Below are 18,005 nucleotides of genomic sequence, written 5' to 3' on the forward strand. Positions count from 1 at the left end.
CAAAAATATAGAAAATATTACAGAAAAGTTATATGTTGGAAATGTTGGCACAATATAGTCACCATGTCAGTGCCAAGCGGAATTTTGGAATTGATTCCAGGTTGGGAAGACATCGAAATATATGATAGATATAGATGAAGAATTTTCTATTTTCATGGTTGTGTGTGTATTAGAATTTATTGTGCCTCATATTCAGTATAAGAAATATTTTTTGCACATACAAAGATATATTTATGGGAAAATTTCCAGTAATATTTTTATTTTTTTAGTAATATTTTCAACAATATTTACAAAAGAGGATATTAGACAATAACTTTGAAAATACCTCAATTTAAGTCAAGTATTTACAAAATAAATAATATAAATTATAGTTATATTCGAAGTAATTGTAACAAAGCAGATATACAATGCTTTTCAGAAAATTTATCAACATTCTAAAAGATCTATAAAAATCTGGATTTAATATTAACCTAGGTATGTATTATTAAATAGTTCCTTTACGATGTTTAAAAATTTCATACGCCAATTTACCAACTTGTACAAATGGCTTTTCTCAAAAAATAATAAAATGATTAATTGTAAAAATATATTAATTTATAGTTATAATTGAATTTAATTTAACTAAATTATTTATAAAATTCTGCATTACTTTAGTTGTCATATGTAGAATGCGCCTGGATTTGATTTCCGGCCTGGCAGATCTCAATTATGAATTTATATTTCTGTTCTAGGTCTGGATGTATGGTTGTATGTGTCCAGCACCCACGACAAAGATTCCCAGTGATGTAATATGTGTAACATTATGTGCCTACTGCTTTTATTCACGTGATTATTTTCTTTTATAAATAATACAAGTGTATCAACCTCCACTCTCTTTCATGATGTTTGCAGTATTCTGACACCATAACGACACCTTTAAATCAACAAAAATATTTTTTTAAATAAATTACTAAAATAAAAGCAACTAGCATCTACTTGTTGGTAAACTAGCTTGACTTACACAATCATAATTTATTTATATTTAATAAAATTTAGATTAACTGCCATCGTTATGAAAAATGGTAGACGACTATTGCCTTTTAGAGCCTTTTTCCTGTCACGCAGATTTGAGCCCGCATGCGGATTTGATTCGCACGCGTACCATTCCCATCCTCTCGTTTCATAGATGCCTTTCATGGCATTTAAGCTTCACATATACAAGTTGCAGAAAGACTGCAACAAGTTTATTTAGGCACGAATGTAATACACGCATGCGGACATACGCGTGATAAGAAAAGGCCCTTAGGGCCCACAATACAGTTCACAATGATAACAAATATAACTGGGCAATACTAACAATGGTATGAAATATTTTATTAAATTATTTAGATAAATGAAGTTTGCATATATTGCACCCATAGGTATAAAGGATCGATATATACCCTTAGATGCAGTTAAACATATGTGAATTATAATTATTTCAATTAGAATGGTATAATGCGAATCCTTAAAGACTACAATTTATTATGGTACTAAGTACTGACCACGTTCGCCGCTCCGTATATCGTGCGAGTGAGAAATATAGTTGGCTGTCTACGATTCTAATCTTTAATGATTCGAATTATATAATTATCTAAACAATTTATTCATATTTAATTTTCCTCCGTATATACCACACCCTTATCTGAAACTGTCTGTAAAAATCCCTCCACTTTTTCAAAATGTCCTTCCAAAAGCACTCCGACGGCAGATAGTTCAAATTACACAAAATAAGTTAATTAGCACTACGTTATAGCTATGAAGAGATCACTTTAGCACTCACTTTTTCAAGTCATTTGCTCCAACAGTGGAGCAATGTCGGGGTACTTTCATGCAAAGAACTCCGTCTTACTGGCCATTTCAAATTCGGATTCCTCCATCTTGTACAGCTCGATCAGCTGAAAATTTAAAAAGGTTCTATAGAATAGACTCCTAATGAGAACAAATTAAAATAAATTAGATAAAAATTTAAAAAGAAATGAAATTTTCTAACTTCAAATACATGCAATGAAATGAAAAACCTTATTAAAGATGTGATAATTATGAAAAAAAAAAAATTGGCTAGCAACACCAATAGTTTTTTAATGTTTGTAATAAGATGACAACACTGGCACCTTCCGCATACGACACGCAACAGAATACATGTTTTTTTATTACTCCGAAGTTTTCTTGTGAAATTATTAATATTGGCTGCAAGGACCCCGAAAATACAGTCCACAATCAAACACCTATTTCTAAAATTTTGTGGCCAATGGGCTGTCGACTTTAGATCCAAAACTTGGTTCATTCGAAACAAGTTTGCAAAGAAAACACAATTGAAAAGTTAGTTTATTGAGTTACCTTATCAACATCCTTAGACAGTTCCTCCGCTTGCTTGTCGTGTGTGGCCTTCAGCTTTTCCTTCTCACGATTTTGTTTGATGGTTTGATTCTGCACAAACCGTAAAAAGTAATTAAATTCTAAACTAAGCCAATTTCAAATACAACTGAAATTATCTCAAGTCGATCCTTCCTTGCTGTTCTTAGGGATAAGTTGAGTTGACAGGAGTCAAACATTGAAGATGTTTGCCATTTTTTAAATATTTACGAAAAAAATATATTTTACCTTCTTTTCGTCCATAAACTTCTTGATGTTATTCTGCTTCTTCTCTCGCAGCCGCCTGTCCTTCTCCTGTTTGGTCTTCAGCGTCTTGTCGTTGGCCACTTCTTTGCTAGTTTCCACGCTGATCTTCGCCTGGCGTGTGTTCATTTCCTTCAGTTCCCTGAAATTGTTATTTAAATAATGTACTTCTTTTCTTATTAAAGTTACAGTGATCTGGTGAACAACAATTTAGTATTAACTAGAATTTCAATAGCCAATGGACTTGTTCATATTTTTATCAAGGTAAGTACTGTGATATTGTTGAAGTTTTTACTCCGATTAACAATAATATATATAAATAGGAAAAATTAAGTTTTATTTCACTTTACGGAATGGTCGCAATCCGCGGAAATAAACGGAGAACTTCCGTATAGAGCAGAAATTTTATTTTCTGCTTCAAGGGTCTTATTAATGTTGTGTGACGTTTTGCGCGATGAATTTTAAATACCCTCCGTATTCTTTATTTCTATATCATCACCTTCGAGTTGCTGCATGCCCTAGTCGATTTAGTTTTATTATCTTTTTTATCTCATTCATTCACTCGCTCACTCTTGAAATCAGTATTTGAAGACCAGCTCAGCTCAGACTCAGATACTCCAGTCATTTTCCCTCAAGGTCCTTTAACTTGTAAAGCCATCACCTGTCATGCTTGGCCTCGAGCTGCTTCATCTGCCCCAGCTGCGTCTGCTCCATCATCTTCTTGAGCAGGTCGCGCTGCTCGTCGAGCCGCGTGCGCGCGCTGGCCCACTCCTCCACGCGGTGCTTGGCCACCAGCTCGCTCCACGCGGCCGATTGCTCGTTCACCAGCTTGCGGAAGGCCTCGTCGTTGCTCAGTTGCTCCTTGCTGTGGAGGCAGTGCGTGTTTAGTAAGATCAACTTTAAGATAAGGCCGCCTAAACGGTCAATTATATTGTGCAATATTGCGAATTGTACAATATTATTGAACGTTTAGGGTTAATATTGAAAATTGCGCAATGATTAAACGAAAGTTTGAGTGAGTTTAATTTTTATTGCACCATTTTTTTTTTGCATACTGTAAAACATTGTGCAGTTCGTATTACTGTGCTAATACAATTGCTCGTTTGGAGTCAGAGCGCCTTTCAATCTTATTGTAGATTAAAAAGTATTGTATTGTAATAACATTGTTATTGTAGGTCTACGGGCAGCTTACTTTTATGCCAATATTTTGCCAAATCTGCGATCTATGCGATTGAGTATGATAAATTGGAAAAATAAAAAAAATAAGGTATCGTGAGTATCTTATGCTTATTAGAATGATCATTGTTATCAATTCTTTTTTTTCCGGTTTCGCGTCAATTATTATTTAACTTTACCGTTACAGAAATGTACGTTTGTTTTTATATGCATCATTTTTCGTATAAAATTTTGTAAAACAAATTGAAAAGATCGAGATAAATACCGGTAAACTATTTTGACTACCAATCAATATAACATCGAGATTAGAAATATATTACGTAAATTTAATTTATTATCTTGATTTAAAAATGCGGAAAAATCTACTTTAATTATATATTTGTCTTACAAATACATAAACAGAAACTTAATGAAGATGCGAAACTAAAAGCCAAATTGCATTCTGAATTTTATGTTTACAGATGTAAACAAGACGCGAATTAATTGGCAAGAGTCACTCGATTAGAATAATACTTTAATTTATAACATGCATAGCCACAATATATCCTTCCGATCCAAATTTAATCGTCTTATTTATGGACATAAATTGCCATTACATTTAGATGATTATTACTTAGTCCGTTCGATTAAATGCGGATTTGAAAATTACGACCCACGTCAACCCATTGCGGATGCCTTCCAACCGCCCACTAGGCCTAGGTCAACAATTAAAACAATCGGGATACATGGCTTAGCATGCTTTTAAAACTAGATATAATTTGAAAATCGGTTAAAAATCTACTGAAGTCACGGGCCTGTTTGCCCTTCGCAAATGGCAATGGTTTAAAAAATCATAGTTTCTAAACTTTTGTTTGTCCATTTCGACTAGATATTTCCTAAAAAAAACTATTAAACAATAAATACTTTCGAAAAACCAAAATAACGATATCGCTAAGGCCAAAACTTACTTTTTTCCCTTGATCATCTTCTCCAACGCAGCGCATTGCTGCTTCTGCAATGTCATCTTCTCCTTCTGGTGACGCTTTCTCATCGTCTCCAGGTCCTTCTGCTGCTTCTTGCCGGTCTTCAGGAAGTTCTTGTCCTTCTGAAGACTCTCTACCGTCACTGGCTCGAAGACTAGAGGTGGCTCTGGAAAATCGAAAAAAGTTAGATAGGGTTTCTAAACTTTTTATATTACGAAACAAATACTCGTAATATAGGTGCGTCCGTCATTTATTATAGGGAAATCATAAAATTATTTCTACAATCGTATATGTTCTGCACAAATAAGTCTTTCTTTCCGAATTATTATTCATAGTCCTGGAAACAATTATCCTACAAAAATAATTTCACGATTCCATAGCATCTATATTTTCGCGGAACACTTGCGTCTTTTCCACGATATTCAATTTAAGAAATTCTGGTTTAGATGACAGTATTGAACTTAAAATTAAATAATATCTGTCTATATTTTAAACATTTTTCTTGCTCACATATAGTTAAGGAGCAAGAAGTAATAAATGCCCCTATATATTATTTCTATTTGTATTGAAACAATTCACTGCTAACTCATCATGAAATGTGTAAGTCGATTCTCGGAAATTTTGGATTTTACGATCTAGGCTGATAAACAATACGATGAGTAACCAAAAGGTGAGTTGGAACCGTCTAAGGACATTCGTAACACACATTATTGTGTAGTTTACTAGTAAACAATCTAATTTAGATGTTTTCACGTTTTTCAAGCAAGATATTTTTTTACCAGATTTTAATTTTATGCAAGGAAATAAGTAAAATTGGCAGTTATTTTGAAATTAACAGCTCTTTGATTACGAATACAGATTTATATAAGTATGCAAAACTTATTTTAAAATTAAAATTGTTTTGCGGTACCTGAAGTTGTTTTGAAATTATATTTATTCGCAGTTTTAATTACATTATCCTCGCCACATACGTAATATTTATTTAGATAGTTATTTTAGAATATGAACAATTGAATTTCATTTAATTCTACGAAATTACCAATACACTGACCTGTTGAAGAGTCTGGGTGCATTTTCTTATGGTACCGTTTAAGCATTTGTTTGGCTTCGAAAATACGTTTGCAAGATGTTTTGATAATTCACCAAGTGTTTACGATTAATAAATCGGTATAGTTTACGAACAAACCACTACTTTACTATTCCCGTTCGAATACAAACTGGACAACTGTATATGCGTATTTATAGTGTCACTAAATGTCTAGGACATTATTCGCGTAAGCACTTCATTTGCTTAATTGACGAATCAAGTACACTTTGACTTCACACGATTAATTAGCCTGTTGTTATTCTGTTTGTGATCTATTCAAATTGACATACCGTTTAATTTCCCAAAAGTTTTAATAATAAGAAATTGACGTGTATTCAAATTCCTTTTTTTATATAAATGAAACAAAATTAAGCGTCACCGTTTTAAAGCACAAACCGTCTTAATAATATGAGTCGATTTCGACCTCAAAAATTCCTCCTAAACCACATAGACGTCACTATCACAAAATCAATCACACACACACACGAATAACAAAGCGTTGAAGTTTCAAACAGCGATTATTTCAGGATCATTAAATTCCACGCAGCCCACGCGAATGTTTTCGCACCACAACTCAATCTTACATTGTATTTGTAAACAGTATTTTAAAAGCGTTAAGATTTACACTGATTGGACGGAAACTCGAGGAAGGCGCGCGATCTCTAATATAGAGCGTATGTGGACTAGCATTCGACTGGCAATGTTTAACTAATATCAGCACGGATGAAAACTACCGCGGGGACTGGAGCGTAAGTGATAAGCGAACGCGTATTCTTTTATGAGACCAATATTTGAAAATATCGTTTTATAATCCGTTGAATTGTTACAAATTTTGGTCCTGATCGTGCAAAAGCCAGAGGATGTTAAGTGTAAACCTAAATCCTAATTTGTGGGGTAGCAACTTTTGTCCCTTTGTCGCCATCTTAAAACGGGTTTTCACGCTGTATCCGCCGAACTATATATGGTCTCAAATTACAAATATTTTACAACTTTTGTTCATAACTTTTGGTTGTAAAATCAAAAATAACAGTGTCTCTCTATATATAATCTTTTATAACATTTATCATTTTTCCATATTTATAAGTAAAAAAAAAAAAACTAAAATAAGCATTTAAGGATAAAGGTGGAGAACATATATAAAACAATGTCATCGTTACAGCAGGTGGAGGATATTATCAACAAAATCGCCTCCGCTTATGCCTTGCGCTTTGCATCTGGCATCCTAAAATACCTCATGTCATAGCGTGCATTAGTTGCCGGTTAACGCGTACGTATATTATGATTTCGGCCACCTCACGGCAATATAAACAGCCCACCGAAATCGTTTCTAGTTATGTTTATTTAGATACAAGGCCGCTTTCCACGTTAATGTAGCATAGGTGAATGTTTTGCTCGGAAATCGTATGAAAATTATTTATTGGTCAAGATTAGTAGTCTCGGAGATTTTAGTTTCAGTCTTTATTAGTCAATGTAATCCACAAAGAGGTTTATTTATGTATATTGACAGACATAGAGCATGGCAGACGTGTCCCGTGGCAGACAAAAAATATTGACCTGTACCTACAATGTGAATTGACGTATTTTTATATCTACCGTAGCACAGCCAAACAGCCATGAATCATGACTGTGATATTGTATAGAAAAATATGATTTTGTCTGCCATGGCCCGTGTCTGACACGTCCAATGTCTATAAGTATAAACGGTCTCTAGTAGGTAGTTGTTATGAGACTATGCGCTGCCTCCTTAGAAACCAATATTGGTAAGCGTGGCGATACTGCGAGATTTATAAAAAAAATCTTGAAAGGTATGTGAAGTCTACGAATACTCATTTGGCCAGCACGGTGGACTATGGTCTAATCCTTCTCACTCTGACAGAGAACCGAGCCCAGCAGTGGGACAGTAATTGGTTGATGATCATGATGGCTTTACTGCACACCCATTTGACTGATATACCAGTGTTTTGCATAAAGTTTTTTCAGTTTTTCTGGCGTGTGCTGTATTTATTTCAACACATCTCACTTATTTTTACAGCCCATTTATTTTAACGATCCCATCAAAAATGAAATGTTGAAATCATCTTTAACCTTGGATATCATTCAAGAAGCCAATAGATTTAGGATGAGATTAAACTAATTTATTTGTTCCTAAGATAGTGTTTGAAATATTATCCATTAAATTTATAAATAAACTTGGAATGTACGCCAACGTGATATATTTGTTGATAATATAATCTGTACAAATAAATATATTTCAAGTATTTGTCTGTTTCAAAATAATTGCCATTTAATGCGCATGGATTGAAAATAGTGTCAGAATAAAAATTACCCTGTTTACAAAGTCTAACGTCTTTAGTTTTTATTTCACTACCTTGTTTAAAAATTTTGTCGCCCATTCATAATCAAACCCCTTTTATGATTTACTCTCCTTAAGGATTAAGTTGAAACTCTTCTTTAATCAGCTTTATCACAAGCAGGAACAATATACATACTCCTTTCAAGCCCTTTAAAGCCATTAAAATAAAATACAATAAATAAATAAATAAACGCTTTCTACATTCACAGCTCCACACTAGAATTCCCTGTATCGTGGGTGCCATGGACACACACATAAACAAATACACAAAAACACCCAGACCCAGAACAGATATCTAAATATGTACATCTTTTAGATATTTGTCAATACATCTTTTAGTAAGTTTCCATCTTACCTTCTTTCTTTTTTTCTTCTTCTGGTTTCTTCTCGGGCCCGCTCTCCTCGATGCCCATGGACTTCATGCGGTCAGTCTGTTCTTTTGCCGCACCCATAAACGCTCGGGGATCCGATAGCGCCGCCATGAAATCTGGATGAAAACAATAAGTGAGTAACATTAACTTCATGTCTTAATACTCAAACAGGGGAAGTAAGAGAATATGATTATTGTCAGCAGCATCATAGCTAAGTGCTACTGGTAAGGTTTTAAATTTTGCTCCCCTGGCAAGACTTTAATTTTGCACTACTGCCAACATTTCAATTTTGTACCCCTGGCAAGTATTGAATTTTATGCCCCTGGCAAGACTTGAATTTTGAGCGTATGGCAACATTTCAATTTTAAACTCCTGGCAACATTTAAATTGTGTCCCGCTGATAAGATTTAAATTTTGACTTCCTGGTAAAATTTCAATTTTGCGCCCCTGGCATGCTTTAAATTTTGCCTTCCTGACAAGATTAAAATTTTGCGATTCTGGCAAGATATTAATTTTACCCCCCTGGCAAGATTTGAATTTTGTTCTTCTGTCAAGATTAAATATTGCGCTCTTGACAAGGTATGAAATTTATATTTTTGCAAAAATATATGCGTATTAATCTCGAATTCACCCAATATTAATTCAAATCACCTTCAAAGCCATCAGGCACGTAGATCTTAAGCTCGATGTTACAGAACAGCATGGGCAGCGACATCGGGAAGTTGGCCTCAGTTCGCAGCGAGATGTGCCTGTAGCCGGCCTGCAGCCCGTCCAGCGGCAATATGCGCTGGCCCAGTAGTTTGCCGCTCTCTTCATATACCCCGAAACGGAGGACGGCTAAGTCTGGGAGGACGACCTAGGTGGAGTTTAAGTGTATTAGTCACATTAAAGAGTCAAAATATATCGTACGAGGTCTCAAAAATGTTTAAAAAATATAAAGTTTGGTTAGATATAAAGGAGGTTCTGTATTCAACCGGTATGTATGTATGTCTAATATAAGTTTATATGTCGGCGATTTTCTCAAAAACGCCTGATCCAATTTGGATGGGGATTTCGTTATCATAAATATAAAAAAGCTATTAACATTATCTTAAATTTAAGACATTCTATATCAGATATGATATAGGCAATCATTTTAAAGTTTAAACAAGATCGTGTCGTGGGTCGTAGATGGCATAAAGTAAGTAGCCATAGGTCGTAATACATACATAACAAAAAGGCGTTATGACTTGCTTGGTAACTTATGTCTTCAAAACTTATTGAACTCATTTGGAATAATATGTAAAAAAATCCAGTAGCAGCAGCATCATTTTCATCATGCACAAGAGCAATGATGTTAAATTTTACAGTGCGCCATTGCAGTTCTTTATTTGGAGCACTTTACCCGCAGAAACAGACCTAAAAATCATCAATAAGTTGAGACATAAATCAATACAATGAATACAATACCTTTCGGAACAAGAAGGGCTCCTCATTATACACAGGGTTGAGGCCGTTAGCGGGCACGAGGCGCGTGCGGAACTCCTTGCGGATGGTGTCGGAGGGCAAGCCGTACATGTCCACTTCTACGTATGTGCCCACCTTCTTGTCTGATAAGAACTGCCCGGCTATCACCTGGGGAGAGTGTATAGCTTTTATTTTGGCTATAAAATTATCGTCTACTTTTATTAGTCGTACCTACTATTGTTGACGGGGAGTGAGAAATACCGAAGGAGTGGAGGAGGGCGTGAGCGCAGTCAGTCCGGTCAACATCGTCATTATGTACCTTTTACCCTTATGTACATTATGTACCCTTTATGTACATTATGTATCTCTTTATTGCACTTACAGTTGAATTTAAATAATAGCAAAATACATACACAGGTCAAACAGTATGCAATAGGCGGTCTTATCGCTAAGTAGCGATCTCTTCCAGACAACCTATGCATGAAAAAGAAAAGAGAGACAAGTGGAGGAAAAGGGTAGTGTGCGCGAAGTTAGAGAAGGAATAGGTAGTAGACCTGTGTACTTACACAGGTACTTACTCGCTGACCTTACCATTACTTATGGTAAGGTCAGCGAGTTGTATTCGTACCCGGTTCTACTTGGCAAGATATTCAACGAATTGTTCGTGAACATATTATTGTTTGTCGTTCAAAGCCTTAAGACACAATTTTCTATTTAAGAAAAAGCAAATAAAAAGGGGTGAGTGGGAATTTAGAAGGGATACGCACCTGTACAGCACACTGCGCGGCGATAACACCGTCCACTGGCGCATCAGCGAAGGGATCGAAACTGCGATCAGCGCGCCGCATGAAGTCCGGCTTCAGGAGATATCCGCAGTTGCCGTTGTACTCGAACTTGCCCTGGTTTAGCTGCATCGGCAAGTCCGACGTCTGGAAGTTCAGGGATACCATCTGGCAGCCCGCGTTCCAGAATACCTGGGGAGGACATGGTATTGTATGAAGTGTTTTTTAAACTGATGACATCGGTGGCTCAATATTTTTACCTATAAACAGATAGTTGCCGTGCTCTGGTTTCAAGAGTGGGGTAAAAGAGACATACGATGCGTTCTTACTTAGTCTTCAAAGATAGCGACGCGTTTGTGACCGACATCAGGTAGGATTCTACTCTTACCTGAGGTTGATTACAGATGTCAGATGGCAGTAGTAGCCACTTACCATTTACCTTAAACACACATAGTTTTTATAAAACTGAAGACTTATATAGTCAGAAAAGCAGCTAGGTCATTTTAGTAAAAGATAAATCAACCTTCACTTAATAAAACGCTCCAATCCTCTCCAATTGTCTGAAACCTCTATCGTGTCTGTGTAAGTTTCTGACGCCAACAAGGGGCCGTTATCAAAATTATTTTTTAATCAGTTAAGCCGAATAAGGCACAATATTTTTTTTAATAAATAGCATATGAAACTTACCTGAGGCATGTAGTTAGAGGAATCCGCCCTAGTGCCCTTAGGGTAGATACGGGACATCTGGCGCTTGTTGTAGTTGACGAAGTCTATAGCCTGCTGCTTCAGGTAGTTCATACCGGTGGTCTCCGCGAACGACGACATGTTGTGGTGGATGTTCTTCTCTGAAATAACATTATTAAGTGTGAGTGGAAGATACATGCAAAATTTAACATGGATTTTTATTATATATTGAAAGTAATTATGATGTTTTATTAAACTTACGTAATAATAAGCCTACATAATAGTTTGTTTTTGGAAAATTATAATTTAGGATCTGCCCACATGTGAGGCGAAGTCTATTTCTACGTACAGACATTGAACGTGTCAAACACGGGCAAACAAAATAATATACTTTTTTAATATTTCGATAGGCACGACCCGTGTCTACGCGACTGTATTACGGTAGATATAAATACGTTAATACACACCGTATGGGAAATGCTATTTGTAAACGTAAATGAATCATAAAATTGATTCAGTTTATAAATATGAAAAGGCTGGAAGTGTATATTACATTGAAAGGGAGGGTGGGGTTTACTTACTCTCGGCCTCCTCGAAGCTCTGGAACTTGATGGGCTGCGCGTAGTTGACCATGGAGGAGAGCCAGGGGTGCACGTTGGTGGTGGAGCCCGTGTACTGCACCGGCGCCGGCGCCCCGTCCTCCGCCGCGCCCGCCTCGGGGGGCGCCTCCTCCGGCTGGGGGGATTTTTTTTATTAGAAATGTTTTTTATAATATGGAGAAAAGGAAAGCAGACCACCTAATAGTACCTAAGCTTGCTCTTTTCGGTGGGTATTGCCGCACATGGACATCAATAATCAACCCTAGATAAGATTAAATACATATTTGAGATTGGCTGCACATACGATGCTTCTCCTGGGGGCTAAGTTTAACCAGAACCTAATTTAAACCAGAAAACAGCAACGGTTCACAGCTCACACTGCTGTTATAAAGCAGAAAAAGGTGTGCCAGTTGTGCCGTCGGATTCAAACCACAGAGAGTTCTACCACCTTGAAATTATGACAATATCACTCATATGATAATATCAGTGATAATATCATCAGGTACCATAATTCTTAACAAAGCTTTTTCACAATTAGTGAGGGCTGGAACATCTTTAACTACCGTATTGTATTGCAAATAGAAAGTACAAGTTAAATACTAACCCATGTGCAATGTATATTGTTCACAAAGTTTTAGATCTTACGAAAGCAAAATTAACATCTGGATCCATGCGAAAGTAAAATTTGATGATTTAACTTAATGAAATAATAGATTTTTTTCTGAGCGTTTTAAAACCATTCAGATAAAAGTTTAACTTTTCTCTGAATACTTCAGGTACCAGGTCAAAAGATCCAAACCTACCTTCGGTTCAGCAGCTGGTTGTTTAACAGCCGACGCATCTTCTTTAATCTCATCCTCGATGACAAACTGCCCTTGCCTGAACAGCTCCAACTCCTGCTTCTCCACTTCGGGCTTGAGCCGCTTGTTCTTGATCATGATCTTCCGCTTGAGAGCTGAGGGCGGTGGCAACGGCACCCCGGGCTCCAACTGAAAGGTAGTTTTCTGTTTGGCGTATAGCTGTGTTTGTAGAACTACTTTTTTGGTCTTAGCGAGTTCAGAGGTTTTTGTCCCACTACTGGAAATGGGTCTTTCTCCGCAACTTGGGAAAGTCTATATACTAATTTAATAATTGATTTAATGACATTGCAAGTATTGTTTTAAACTAGTGTCGATTTTAACTAGTAATAATGTGTGTCAGAAGGCATTTTTCATGAGTGTGCGTGAGTATTTACTCATGTCACCTATTTAGGTAACATAGGTGTTAAGTTCTATAACAAATAAATTTGGATTTATCTGGTATTTTGTACTACCTATTTGACGAATCATGCATATTTCCAAGTTATTTGATACAGCCATGATTGTTGAAAAAATGTGGGTTGACCAAAAATATGTAAAAATTATAATGATTTATTTTAATTAATCTATATTATATACTTACGTAACCTTTACTTATAAATACTATACAAATAAAATGATAATTGAATGTTAAGTGTTAGTCTTCAATGAACCCAAAACATGAAAGCATTATTAGTCATCCCATCCTACCACACATCAGTGACAACATGCGTAAACTCCACACAACTTACGGGGTGTTCCGGCAAGGGTTCCTTCAACAGGAGATCCCCGAGGATCTCATCACAGTACTTCGCGAGCTTGTACTGTTGCGCCTTGCAGCAATGGTTCTCAAAGGAGAGGATGACGGGGTAGTCGGAGGTCACGAAGGCAGTGTCCCTCAACGCGTAGATAACGTCTTTGAATAAGATATCCGTGCACATCGCCATTCCGTGGGTGATGATGGGTTCTTCGTCTTCTCCTTTGCCGTCCCAGCAGTCCAGCTCCACGCATCTGTAGGTATGTCATCATCATCAACAACCCACACAGATACTGTCCCACTTTTGGTTACGGGTCTCCTCTCATAATGAGAAGGGTTAGGCCATAGTCCACCGTGCTGGCCAAGTGCGTATTGGTAGACTTCACATATCTTTGAAATTTTTTTTTATGAATCTCTCAGGTGTGATAGCCTAATTGTTAAGGAACTCGGCCGCTCAAACGAGAGGTCCGAGATTCAAATCCCAGGCACGCACTTCTGATTTTTCGAAGTTATGTGCGTATTAATTATGGAAATTAATTATCACTTGCTTAAAACGGTGAATGAAAACATCGTGAGGAAACCTGCACACCTAAGAGATTTAAAAAAAATCTCAAAGGTATCTGAAGTCTACCAATACACACTTGGCGAGCGGTTGTCTATGGGATAATCCTTCTTATTCTGAAAAGTGACCAGTGCCAGCAATAATGGGTTGATGATGGTGTAGTCAAAGTCAAAATTTATTTTGACTACAATATTTAGTAAATCAACTATCATTTATTCACATTCAGAAAATCAACAATCCAAACATATCGCCATTGAAATTTTGTTTTAAAAGACAAATACCTAAAATGAAACATTTATCATCATTGTAAAATCTATCACCATTGTAAATTGTAAAATGTTTTTTATTGTAAAATATAAACGAAATCATAAATCGGTTTAAACCGTCAAGGGCCCTTCCAATATTAGACAGGCTAGGATTATGACTAGTCTAGAATTATGAATTCATAATTATAATCATAATCTTTATTTGCTAAATAAGGAACAATCAGTGTTGACACAAAGTATAATATCCTCTTATCTTGCCTTTAAGTCGTGCAAATATACAGTCAGGTAGTACGAAATTATTCAAACCAAGATTATTTATAACATTAACAAATTATCAGATGAATATACACAGAAATAATTATTATTTATATATAAATGTCAAACATTATTTGTCACGCAATTCATTAATATAATAATAATACTATCATAAATTGTCAAAAAAATATTTTGGGCTGTAAAAAATATTATAAGTTAAATACACTGATGAAAATGTATCTAGTTTTTCATAAGCACAAATCTCATACTTAGTATTTTCTTGTGTGATGAAATCCGTCCTAGAGTAATATTGGGTTGTTAATGGCGATACATAAATCTTTAATGCTTCCAGAAACAGTCTTGCCTTATGTGATTATTTCTGGAAGGATCAACGATTCACACTTCTTCTATCTTCTGTTAAGATCTCTTGTCTCTTCCTATTCAAAATTATTCTTTCTTCTTTATATACCGATGAACGTCGACATACGAACATCACAGAGCACCACAAAGGTATATCACACTGTGTTAATACACCCTTGTGTACTCTATGAGTCCCATTTTGATTCACGACCGGTGCGCAGGGATACAGTCACCCTAGATTTTAAGAGTAAAATCAATTTATAGTTGGAAAGTGTTATTGTAAAACATAAATTATCATAAGACGGAAATAGATCTTATCAAAATGTTTTTATATACAGTATGCTTTCTGGTATCACATTTAAATTATACTATACAACGTTACACGTAGAGTCCGCGCCAAACTTTTAGTCGGCTCTGAAGTTGTTGCACGCTACGTTAGAGAGCCAATGCGGTCGAACACAACTACAAGCATATACTCGGTAGCAACGTAAGGGCACACTAACTGCGCGGTGTCCCCGCGGGCGAGAGCGGGCAGCGGGGGGTGCCGGGGGGGGGGGTACCGCGCTGTCTTCGTCCCGCTAATATCTACAATTTGCTGTTGCGACGCGACTTGTTTCTATGTTCAGAGCGGACTAGAAGTTTAGCGCGGATTCTACCTATGTTATTTTTTATCATGATAAACAACTTGCAGATAGCCAATCAGCTTATAGACCTTTGTTTCTGCTACCACCAACAAGTTTACAATTCTTTATAAATTAAAATTAATTATTTACTTATTATATTACAATTTTTAAAGTTATTGTTTGTTATGAGTTATAGTAATCAACGTTCATTTTCATAGTAAAATAATTTTCTTCTTAAAAATATTTAAGCACATAGTAATAAAAACAACCTCGCAGAACATTCTTCGTCTTCTTCAAGTTCTTCAGCTGATGACCACGTCGAGACGCGGCCCTTAAAGACTACAAAGGTATATCACACGTGGTAATACACATTTGTGTACTCTACGAGTCGCATTGTCATTTGTTGTTGAGTTCAATCCACAATGATGTTGAGTCCAATCCACGATTATGTTGAGTCCAATTTACGATGATGTTCAGTCCAATTCACGACATTGTATGATGAGTTAAGTAATGAATGAGGTCATCTAACAAAAAACATTTTGAAAGATAATGTTTCATCAATATTTAAATAATTATATGAAATGTATGAAATTTAAATAATGATAGAAATTAAATTCATTAAAAATATAGATCATGTACAAATACCATGTTAAGTTCATATGTACAAATTAAAAAACTGATATGCATTTAATGGTTAATTTCAATGATTAACTATAATGAACAATATTTGAGGATATCAGTTGAAAATCAATTTATTTCAAGTTACGAGTAGATACTGTAGTCTGAATAAAGTTAGTGTGGTTTTTTTATCATTTTTTGTATCAAGTTAAAATCATTATTATTTATCACAGCATACAAGAAACACACACAAGTTAACAGACATAGTTTACGGAAAACATATGAAAGTGTTTCATACATACAAAATACCTTTTAAATGTTAAATACAGCATAACATTGACATTCTTTCTTACAATCGAAGATGTTTTTAAGTAAAATCAAAAGATTGCTACTGAGTAGTGACACATAAAAATCAGTTAAAGATGTTTTTTAAGTAAAATCAAAGACTGTTCATTGCTACTGACACATAAATAACAAACCTGCATCCAGCCAAAAGCACCTGCCGGTACATTTCGACAGAGCTCTTCCCACCGAACTGTCGCCCCGAGAGGTAGGTGTTGTGTGAGGAGTTGATGTAGTAGTGAGAGAGCGGCTGGTCCATGTCCATGTAGAAGTCCAGACGGTCGAGGAACACTGGTGCGTTCTCGTCCGACATCAGGTAGCGGATTAAACCGTCTTTTGTCATACACCCTAGAAGATTGATGAGAGGATTATATGAAAAAATGTCTTCATGTGTTTATGTTCATAACATTTTAAAGGTGGTAGAACCTTTTGTGGTTCGACTCCGGTGGGACCACCGCCACACCGATTTCGACCTAATAACAGTTCAAACGGCGGGCAGTGTTCAAACCGGTAAGGTAAAGTAAAGGTAACGTATGTCCCATACTTTTCCGAGGCGTTCCAGCTAAGTCCACAGATCCTACCTCAGGTAGGAATCTAATCCTATCTGGGATTGATTACAGATATCCATGGGCGAAGTAGCCACTTACGATCAGGTGGTCTGCATCCTCGTCTGCTACTCCTATATTATTAAAAAAAAACATACAGGAACTTTTATTTATATTAGGTACCTATATGATTTCGTTTAGAGACGTAAGATCTCTTTAAGCGTCAGATAATATTTTCGAATAGAGAAAATCGCAGGCGACCATAGGTATTTTAGATATCAGAGAAAATTGCCGAGAATCGGATAAAAATCTTATGACAGAATATCTTGGAAACTCGCCCACGTCACACTAGATCTAGTTTCAAAAGTACTCACTGGCATTCTTCGCCTCATCATTCTGCTCGTAGGTACTGATGATCTCCGAGGCTCGCTTGTCATCGTACAGGGGGTACAGGATCTCATTGAGGCGAGGGTCCCGCTGCTTCTCGTTCATGAAGTTCACAAACTGCTCCAAGTTGATGCGGTCCGATTTGCCTTGGGTGCTGAAAAAGGAATACGCAATACTGAGTAATAAAACTCGAGGGCGTCGTCAGGGGACCATTGTGAAGAGGAGGCGAATTCCATTTATAGAAAAGTGCCTCTCTTGCCAAACCGTAGAAATCCAATGTGTAAAACTAAAGTTTTATAACTTTATTCAATAATATCCCCAGCATATTTCTGCTTAACATTAGCAGAGTTATGTGCT

At 36.2% G+C, this 18,005-nt stretch overlaps 1 protein-coding gene across 1 annotated transcript in view; it reads right to left on the bottom strand.

Annotated features, from left to right (window-relative positions):
- Positions 1–297: 297 nt before the first annotated feature.
- Positions 298–18,005, bottom strand: part of norpA (no receptor potential A) — an 84,623-nt gene continuing 66,915 nt past the window's right edge. The window contains exons 8-23 of the mRNA XM_073092657.1: positions 17,636–17,802; positions 16,854–17,064; positions 13,686–13,944; positions 12,901–13,086; positions 12,080–12,233; positions 11,502–11,659; positions 10,800–11,006; positions 10,036–10,200; positions 9,238–9,442; positions 8,571–8,702; positions 4,761–4,941; positions 3,299–3,502; positions 2,623–2,779; positions 2,359–2,448; positions 1,802–1,916; positions 298–913 (exon numbers count right to left, since the gene is read on the bottom strand). Of these exons, the coding sequence (XP_072948758.1) occupies positions 1,848–1,916; positions 2,359–2,448; positions 2,623–2,779; positions 3,299–3,502; positions 4,761–4,941; positions 8,571–8,702; positions 9,238–9,442; positions 10,036–10,200; positions 10,800–11,006; positions 11,502–11,659; positions 12,080–12,233; positions 12,901–13,086; positions 13,686–13,944; positions 16,854–17,064; positions 17,636–17,802 (2,545 nt within the window). The 3' untranslated portion in view covers positions 298–913; positions 1,802–1,847. The remainder of the gene's footprint in view (positions 914–1,801; positions 1,917–2,358; positions 2,449–2,622; positions 2,780–3,298; positions 3,503–4,760; positions 4,942–8,570; positions 8,703–9,237; positions 9,443–10,035; positions 10,201–10,799; positions 11,007–11,501; positions 11,660–12,079; positions 12,234–12,900; positions 13,087–13,685; positions 13,945–16,853; positions 17,065–17,635; positions 17,803–18,005) is intronic.

Source organism: Epargyreus clarus, unplaced genomic scaffold, assembly GCF_041222505.1.
Source record: "Epargyreus clarus isolate Ecla_fem2 unplaced genomic scaffold, WU_Ecla_fem_2.2 ptg000001l, whole genome shotgun sequence".
NCBI lineage: Eukaryota > Metazoa > Arthropoda > Insecta > Lepidoptera > Hesperiidae > Epargyreus > Epargyreus clarus.